This window comes from Symsagittifera roscoffensis, chromosome 5 (genome assembly GCF_963678635.1).
Source record: "Symsagittifera roscoffensis chromosome 5, txSymRosc1.1, whole genome shotgun sequence".
Taxonomy (NCBI): Eukaryota; Metazoa; Xenacoelomorpha; order Acoela; family Convolutidae; genus Symsagittifera; species Symsagittifera roscoffensis.
Genome location: NC_087066.1, coordinates 62,582,424 through 62,592,293, shown reverse-complemented (window position 1 = coordinate 62,592,293; position 9,870 = coordinate 62,582,424). Strand labels below are relative to the sequence as shown.

Here is a 9,870-nt window from a genome sequence, read left to right as displayed (position 1 = left end):
AAGCGCTAACGAACCTGAAAGTTGTTAAGGTTCACCATCGGAGCAAATAAGAAAAACAAGTAAGATCTGTAAGAATAGTTGTTTACGGCAAAAAGTCTTGTTCCCGATTACAAGACACTTCCTCTCACAAGTGCAATGAGAAAGTTTTTTTCTCAAAAGTCTTGGCATCAACATTTGAGAATAGGTCTCGGATAATAGTTTTTGGCCGTATTTCTATAGTAGGAACAGTATCTTGCTCAAAAATTGAATTTTGTGTTTTTTATCGCTATTTATGTCCTTTATATTGCCTGAAGCGCTTAATCGTAAATATGATGGTTCTTTTAACTTATTTGGGTAATTTTAGGCTCTTGCGGTAATTTAATGTTTGCATCTTCTAGATTTAATGTGAAGTGTTGCAGTTCGCTTTAAGAGAACTCCAAAATGAAAAGTTATCGGGGTCGTCGGAGGAGAAGTTTGTCCTCGGAATCTGCGAAGCTTAATGCAAGGTCTTTCATTCACTTGAAAACACCACCAGTGACAACAGAGTTCAGTGTGAACTCTAAGCTCACGGCAAGAAATGCCAGCACTTACACGTTGCTGGAGCCAAAGAGAACTATTGTTAGTAAAGAGAACTATGACAGACGGAAAGAACAAGTGAACTCCATGGGATACAAGACACCGTCGCACAAGGTCAGGGTCATTTTTATTCCGCCCAAAACTTGTAATTAGTAATAGAGGCCATCTATTCTCATTCTGGTTCGAGGCTTTTGGATTAGTAAACTATCGGCAATCTCATCAAAAACGGACAATAGGTACAGAAAATTAACTTGAAAAAAGTTATGGAGCGTATTTTTGGCCGTGAGCTGAAATGTATATCAAATAACCAGATGAAAAATAAAAGGTTATTCTAGTCAAAATTCAAGAAGTCAAATGTGAATATTTGTTTCAGGAGTAAACCGCGTATTTGGTCAGTATATGTTGTCATCTTTTGTTTTAGCTTATCAGTGTTATATTCATCAAACCCCCAACCTAATTATTTGGCGCTTGCTGTATAAGTTGTCGCTGCAACAAGCAGTGAATATCATAAAAATTCTACGGAATAAATTATAGTATCCAATCTACGGAATTATTCTAAATGTACGAGAATCTGAAACAATTTCAACACCGACCTCAGAAGCGAGAGCAAAGTTTTAAGTATGGTTTTAATTTTCTACCATTTTTATGGGCTGCCTAATCATTAAAATAGAGCTTCAAATAGTTAAAAAGACCTAAAATATGCGAAAAAGTGTTCCGAAATTAGCCTGGGAGCGAGGGAGTAATAGTCATTTAAAAAATCTGTCTGTTGAAATTCAGTTTCAAAAGCAAAAGTATTTGGACCAATGTTTTTGAATTATCTTTTTGAAATTTGTATTACGACAAATAGCTTTTAAATGTTACTTCAGTTGACCCCCGTACGAGCTTTCTTTGAGGTATTAAGATTGGAGGGAACGCTGGGTACGCCGTATTTCTAGAGCGGTCGGAACAATAATTAACAGTAGCTGTGAAGAAAGTTATACCTCAATTAAAAGTGCACTTTAAACTAAAAAGGTTCTCTAGCTCGTGAACATGGTTAATGATGCGTGAGAGCTCAGATCTGAGGTTGGATTTTGACACCTGGGTACGGAGTTTAATGATATTATATAACGACTATTTTGGTTTCCATGACGAGCAAAAAGTTGCAAGAAAAGGAATTAGTGCAATTGATGACGGCGATAATTTAATGTGTTAATTTGCGAAATGAACGTTAAGTTTTAAGGACGTGTGATTTGTTGTGTGATTCGAAATAAATTGATTTTTTTGCACAGCAACCAAAACATCGTCCCTTAGTAGGCGTGCGGTGAAAAAATTGATCTGAAACGCACATATTTGCTTTCCCCGGCCCTTCTTCCGTCATTTAAAGCGAAAAAAAAAGATTTTTTTTCGCTAAAAAGGATGTAAGAAGGCTTATGGACATCATAAATGTCCCCAGAAGCCTTTCACCGTCATAATGTTTCGCTTAACCAGTCAGTAATTAACCTTGATCAAATCGCTCGGAGTTAATTAGGAATTTAATACTGCTGCCAGCTTCTATCACGCGGCTGTCCAACTAGGGTTATTTTCACAAGCAAGCGCTGGTTTTAAAATAAGATTTTTTTCCCTTCCAGCCAAACTCTAACAATATAGTACTCTCAATTTCATCCGTGGCCAATTAAGTAGCATGCGTTTTCATCAGTTTTTGTTAACTTCATATCTTATAGGCGGCTAATTGTGTAAGTGCCAAAAAACGTAGTTATGACACTTTTTTGCGAGAAAATACTTGGAGACTAATTGGAGACTTTTCTTACAAACCTGCAAAAATTATCTTGTTTTATTAAGGAACGTCAACATCTTCGATAACAACTCTTAAGGATCGTCAACAACTCTCACTTGATCGTCAACAACTCTCACCGCAAAAACCTTTTCTTACAAACCTGCAAAAATTATCTTGTTTTATTAAGGAACGTCAACATCTTCGATAACAACTCTTAAGGATCGTCAACAACTCTCACTTGATTTAGTGGTCACGCAGGAACCTAGGAATTTTTTGATCTGGGGTTTGAATTCCGGCCGAACCTTGATTTTTTTCGATACGGATCAATTTGAAGTTTTTTTTTACCGGGAAATTTTGAATAGTCGGACTTAGTTGTCTACTAACTTTTTTAGCTTAATTTCCAATGTATAGATTTTTCTTCTGATTTGAACAGTTTTTGTTATTAAACTAGCGTCAGCTTTGTGTATTATTAAGAACCTTCTTTTTTTCTAATAATGGTGCCACTTTTGGGGCACCGGTACAGCTTTTTGATTGCATGTGCTTTGATTCGAATAGTAATAAGTTAACACAGTTGATGCATTTTTAATTCATCAAATGAACCGAAAAAAGCTATGTTTTCAACAACATAACAATGATTAAAATTCTATTTCAGAAATTTTCGAACTCAATATATTAGGCAATTATTTGAAATACATAATTTATATATAATGTGGCTTCATGCTTTCCGTTTTTTTACATACAAAGTTAGTCTGGATGCCTTCGTTTGTTATATTCCAAATTATTTCTTGCAAAATTTTGTCTATTTGTATTTGGTGCCACTTCTGCTGAATTGCATTGGCAATTTATTAGCATATGTTGCTGCTTCATTTGTGACTAGTGGTTGTCGGTAGTTAAGCGTGCGTGGTTAGTGCGTGACACTCAAAATCTCTTTATTGCAGTAGGTTGCAGATCGAATTCTAGACCTAGACAAAACTTGCTAATTGAGGCTTATTTTTGTTTTTATTGCATTTTCTAGAGCTGCTTTTTGTCGTGTTCTGGCTAGTGTTTGTGAAGCGAAGCTTCGCCTTTGTGTTGGAAGTTGTTTTGTTACTTGTAAGTTTACGAACTCTGACTTTGCCCAAGGTTCCTTTTTTATTTATTGTTTTCTTCGCATAATTGGTTTTGGCCTCGTTATATCGGCTAAATTGTTTTGTTTTGTTTGAAGGGTAAAAATTTGAGAATGGGGTTTTGAAGCTGAACAATAACTTAATGACAATTTTTTGATAGCTTTTTTGTTTTCGACTGAAAGGTAGTCTGCCTAAGTATTGACGGTTCAGTGGCTGCTTGGTTCAGGATACTAAATGCTTATGTAACGCTGATAATGGTTTTACTGAAATTGAACATTAGCCGAGGCAAACTTATGAAAGTTTTATTGAGATAATTTTTCTATTCGTCAGCTTGAAGTGCAACGCAGTGCTGTATCGCAGGTGTTGCACGTATTACAAACACCGGTTTGCCTCTGTGTGTAGGTCGTGTTGATTTTTTTCATAAGTTCTAAAAGTTGTTCACGCTCAAGTTTTTTTTCTGTCTGACTTTTGATATCTTCTTTTTCATATCCTTTTGCTTAAAAAGGCAAATCCCGCTCTCGACTAACAGAAATTCAAATGGCTCAAAAGTTTTAATAACTTAAGTTTTAAAAACAGATTTTATTTTTGTTTAGAATTTCGATTGGAATAAAAAAAAACCTATTGAGCTAGTTTTTTTTTAGCTTGAGATAGTTTCATCAAAAAATTTCAATCGTATAAGATTCACGAAATTCCATGATTTGTTTTTTCTTCGAAAGTTGAAAATTTTTTCAAAAAACATTTTTTGCGGTCTCTCTGAGCTCATTGTTTTTGCCAATGAGCTCCTTGTTTGTTTTTGTTGTCAAAATTTCTGACATTTGCGAAGTCGCAAGTTTATAGAACGTCGCATATTTGAGTATTAATGAGGCTAGTGACATATATTGAATGATGAGCTTTACTTATATGTGTCGGTCCATTTAGAGAACTCTCATTTGTATGTTCTCCATTCAGCGTATAATTTGTGTGTTCTCCATTCAGCATGTGTGCATGTGTTATCATGAGTGTTTTCAGTCGTTCAAACCTCAGTTAAAGTAAAATAAAATGTAGCCTATTTGCAGCCGTATGCGAGCATCGGTGGAGAACCAATACTGGACGATGAGATGCTTGTGCGCCTCACCCTGGGTCAGCCGAAAGAATCAGATGTACATGGAAACCTGCAGAACCAACGGGGTGATTATGAATTCGGACCTGACTTCATGAAGTCTCTTCACTCAATGAAGAACGTATTTGCAGCATCTTCAAGGTCAGCTTTGCATAAGAAGGACGCGAAAAGTAGAGTAAAAGGAGCGGTTCCCGCCTCGACGATGCAGCGACGTGAAAAGGATCGGGAAAAAGGAAAAAGACCGCAGTACGATCCGAACCAGTTAAAGACCAGATTAGCTTCTGGTAGGAGAAGTGTTAAAAGTGTATCTTGTCTGGGTAAGAGTTGGTTCGATTTGATGGAGTCCGAAAAAGAACAGGATCAGTCTCAAATCTTCGATAAATCAAGAGTTAGCTCAGCTAATTCAAGTATGTATGGACGAAAGAATGTGAAAAAAGCTAGCAGACCAGAAAGTGAAATGCGCGATTTGAGCGACAGTGAAGTATCATACATCGAGGAGCTGGATTTCGACTCTTCGGTTTTGTTTAGTAAAGAAAATAATGTCGGAAATGAGAGATTAGTTCCGATAGGTGAAGTGAATGGGGGCAAAAAACGTGCTACTTTTTCGGCTAATTTGATCAAAAGGTACATGCGAGCGAGTACAGCTAAGAGCACTTTAGGAGGTATGAACACGGCAGCAAATACTACAGCTCTAAGTAATTATATGGATGAAGATGTTGATTACAGTGACAATTCCGATGACAATGGAAGCTTTGACGAGGGTGAAGTTTCTATTGTTGACCAGACATCTATGATTGATTTGAACTCCACAGCAGGTTTGCCGGAGTTTCGGGAGACCGCTTCTGTTGTTAAGAAACCTAAATCGGGTCTCGTGTTCAGAGCATTCACACCTAGCTTGAACATTAATCAGAAAATGAATGAGCACACAGCTCTGACGATTGGGCGGAGAGATTGTGAGACAGGTCCATTCACAATAGAGGAGCGAGACGAAGTGCTGTATCGGCAATTATGTGTACTTTTGTGGATCTTCAATAACTTGACTGTGGAGCCAAACTTCAAATATACTCAGATTGCTACCTGCTTTAGTCAGGTAAATCCAGGTGGTCGAAAAATACCCAGGTCAAAAATTTTGAAGGAAAAAGCCGCTGAAAAACAGTGGGAAAGAACTATTCTAGACATCAAACCAAGGGCTAAAAAGGCGACAATGTTTGGACTTAAGTCAGCTCTTGCGTCAAACATCAAAAGTGAAAGCGGAGCAAAAAATCAATCTGAAAGTCACATCGGGACAATAGCTTCGAGGCCCTTCTCAGCAAGTTCCCAAAATAGTTCCAATGTGTCTTTCGCAGAAAAGTCTAGCGTCAGAAGTCGGCAATCTTTGAGCTCCGCAGCGACGAACGAAGTGAAACACGAATCTATCCTCGATAAGATTGGACTGACTGAAGCTATTGTGGAGGAAATTGGTGAAGATGATTTTGACTCACTCGCTAGTCGCCCTCACAGTCGAAGCTCCGTACATACGCTAGACAAATCACAGATTTGTAGCCGACCCCAATCATCTTCAGCTGGTATAAAAGACTCAAACAATACTTTGCACATTCCAGCGCCTCTGTTCGTATCATCGGCAGAATCCACAGTGCGTATACCTCTAGATCACTTGACTGAAGATGAACACGAGCAAGATGAAGCTGATATTTCTGGATCCTATATCATTGGGGGTTTTCAAGATGTCCCGGGAACTGCGAACACTGTTGACACAACTGGCGATGACGCCACAAAAGCAGACAGTGCAAAGGATGATTCGCAAAACGATATGGATGCAGTAGATGGTGGTAGTCCTCAAGATATTAAAAGAGAGTCAGAGAAAATCGAAGCAGAAACTGCACTTGGAAACGTAGAAGAAGCAAGTCACTTTGAATTGGAGAAAAAGAAGAAAGTTAAGTCTACGAAGAAGGTTGAGTTTACGCCAAATGACCCAGAAGATGGTTTTAGTTCATCCGTTTTAGCTGAAAATGCGGGCGAAGTGCCGATCAGAATGCGATCTTTCTGGAATCAAATCAAATTGGAACAGGGTCTCCAGATGCGAGATGTGCTGGCACAGCATAGCAGAGTGCGAAAGAATGTGTCCAAGGCCAAATTGAATGCAATTGGACATGCATTAAATGCAAGGAAGAGTACAAACATTGAGTTATATGCTGCGTTGAAGCAAGTCCGAGAGTCAGCAAATGAAATATATAAGCAGGACAGAGAAGCTCAAGAGCAATATGTTGATTGGTATTTGGCACTTGTGGCTAACCTACCCTCATCTTTTGGCTCAAAGCGGCTCGGGTCATCAGGAGCTACCGGGTCCTGCAGTGAGCTTGTGATGAAATCCGTCCCCGCGCATCATGACAGAATCCTGGCCCGATTCGAGGAGTTAGGTCGCGTTGGTGCAGTTCCCTCGCGACTCATCACTGGCGCTGCTCTAAGGAGGTTCCTTCTAGACGAAGCCAAATTGAGATCATGGGAGCTGTGTGACCCTAATGTGAGGCCGGCTATAGATTTTTTCTGTGAGCATGTAGCAAATTTACCCAAAACGGAATTCCTGGACTGGTTGGCTGCTTACAGTCCTCACTTTGCGGCATTGGAGAGCTACACGATGTGCAAAATGAAGGAAGAAGTCGACAAAAAACAGAAGGCGCAAATTAGAACCAACTAGAATTGATTGAATTAGCAAATTGAATAAATAAATGTAAAAAGTGAAATAAATGTAAAAAGTGTTATATTTTAGATTGTATAGTTTTGTAGATGTTAATAGATTGGAATAAATAAGAATAAGTCGTACTTAATAAACAGCTATTAATACAAATTAGTGGATTTAAAAATAAAAATTGACTAAGAACGACTTATTCAGCTCAGGTTCGCTCGAAAAAGCATTGATTTTAAAAGCGTTGACCTTTTGTTTCATAAATAGTGCTGTGCTGATGATGGCAAATGACTTATATTGCAATCTTAGCGTTCGTTTTTTTGGATGGCGAAATAAATAGTCGATTTTTTTCTCTTGCCTTGTTTGACGGCATTTTTTTGCTGTTGAATCAATTACAATTCATTTAAAGGGTAGCATGTTTGACGAAGAGCAAAAAGCGGAACTAAGAATAATCGGAATTTACCCAAAAGAGGAATTACTCAAAAGCCGAAACAAACTTCAGCCGAGTGGCTCTCAAGTAGACAAATGGGAAAGCCTCGCTCAGCATTGCTTTAAATTATCAGGGAGTTATTTCTACGACCACTTATTACGCGACCGCAAATCACCCCAAATTGTTATCGATAAGTGCCAATTATGTGATCCTTCAGTAAAAACAGCGTCAATGCAATTCTTGAAAAAGCACAAATGCTTATCAGATGATCTGATAGTTCCGCTTGAAAAGTTAGACACTAAAAATGGCCCAATAGTTGGAGATCGAGTTTCTAAAGGCAGAAAAAAACCAGCAGTTGTACACGAAGCGAGAAAAATTGAGTCTGCTCTGCTGATGGAAAAGAACGTTAGGACTCTTGGGAAAGTGATCGCTATGGACGGTCCAGCTGCTCTGGATCAGTTATTCTCGTGCACTCCCTTCGTGAAAGCACCTGGATTTGACATGCACAGATACTCTGGCCAGCTCAAAGTAATAGATGCTATGCTGAAATCTGGCTACATGGATTACTTGGATCAACTAGCGGATGAGATGGAAATAGAGAGAAAACAGAAAGAACGCAGACTCCTTCTTGCTCGCAGAGCCATCAGAGCACCCTTGAAAAGGAATGATTTCGACCAGATTGAAGATTCTTCGACCAAAGCTATAGTGACCACACCAGTGCGAAGTTCATCAATTCAAGACATTTTACCCTTATCAACGAGTAAAGCAGCGAAACTAGAACGAAAAAATATTTATTCATCTACTGTGAAATGTTATCGAAAAGCTTTATGGCAAGATAGATATGCGGTCAATTCACCTATTAAGAATTTAACTTCGGAATTGAGAAACTTGCCATCAAATGTTTTCAGTGGTACACCCGTGAAAGATCCGTGCCTAAGCTGTGATGATCAAAAGACCTCAGCCGATAGTTACGGAAGCGAACGAGTGCCATATACCACGCAATCTAAATTTGATAAAATTGAGGAAAACAACTGCAAGAATATTGCACACTTCGACAAGCCGCCGTCGCGCAAAGCTAGAAAAATGGAGAAAACGCCGGTTCGCGAGAGTTGCAGACGTAAAGTGAAATTTAACATTGCAGAAACCCCAGATAATCACAACCAGGCTTCAAAGAAGGAAAATCTAAAATACAAGCCTCGTTTTTCAAACCTTAACTCAGGACTGATACCTAAATCTTCATTCGGAAACACCCAACTAGCCTTCAAATTTCCAAGTTTTCTCATTCAAAAGTTGCTTTCTGAGAAAAGTTTTGGAGTGCGGTCGCTGGAAAGTTTGACCAAATTTGGTGCCATTAAATGTATTGAAGCAAAGCAAATAACTGAGGAAGTTGATTGCTCTTTTGATCTGGACGATTTGCTGAGTAAGGGTCAGCCAGCGAAAGCCCTCAGTAGCAACGCAAGTGCTGGCTCTGAAAATAGCACTAGCCAATCTCCGCCTCCGCCTCTAGATAATATTGCCGTCGATCATTCAGACATCTACATTTCAAAAAACTCTCCTCTCAATTTATCACCTTGTGGCGTTTTGTTGAATTGCGTCAAATCGGAATCAGCTTTCCATGATGTTAGTTCGAGTACAATCTTATCACCAAATGAAAAGGGAGATCTACTATTTGGTAGTCCGAAAGTTAATTTATCAACGATTCTGACAAGATCGCCATCTGTTAAGAAATCAAAAGAGCCTCAAATTCCAGCAAACATATCACAGCAGGGTATAGAGATTAGGGAAAATGTAACTGAGTTTCGAGGGATCGGAAAATTTGAGTCGCAAAATTGCAATCCGAGTCCAAAAAAGTCAGCCAGAGGGTTGAAACATGGAGAAATGCATGAGGGTGTTAATAGTCGTGAAGAAATTTCAAAGAAAAAGTTCCCTACATTTTGTAATATCGAGTTTCCTTTGAAATGCAATTCGAAATCGAATAGAATTTCAGAGCTTGATCTGATTTTGCATAGTGAAAAGGGACCAAACAACAATAGTTGCGACCTAACGTTTGGGAACAAGCGGAAAGTTGTAAAAGCGAAAGAGGAAGCCAAGAAGCAGAGATCTACTCGAAGTGACTCATCATCGCCAATTAAGACTCCTCGCCGAAAGAGACCTCTGCGATTGTCGAGTAATTCGAAATCAGGCGACGAGTTGATGGAAACGAATTCGTCTAGTGATTCAGGATCGCCGGATAGTGTTAGAAAA

General features: G+C 38.8%; 1 protein-coding gene across 2 annotated transcripts; it reads left to right on the top strand.

The window, feature by feature from the left end:
- Window positions 1-380: 380 nt before the first annotated feature.
- LOC134846284 (uncharacterized) lies at window positions 381-7,339 on the top strand. 2 transcript variants are annotated; one of them, XM_063863574.1, is made up of 3 exons: window positions 623-669; window positions 929-946; window positions 4,470-7,339. In XM_063863574.1, exon 3 carries the CDS (start codon window positions 4,512-4,514, stop codon window positions 7,206-7,208), a length of 2,697 nt encoding a protein of 898 aa, XP_063719644.1. In that variant the 5' UTR covers window positions 623-669; window positions 929-946; window positions 4,470-4,511; the 3' UTR covers window positions 7,209-7,339. The 2 variants fall into 2 exon arrangements, with proteins under 2 accessions (XP_063719643.1, XP_063719644.1); XM_063863573.1 differs by lacking the exon at window positions 929-946 and having other exon boundaries at window positions 381-669.
- Window positions 7,340-9,870: the final 2,531 nt, after the last annotated feature.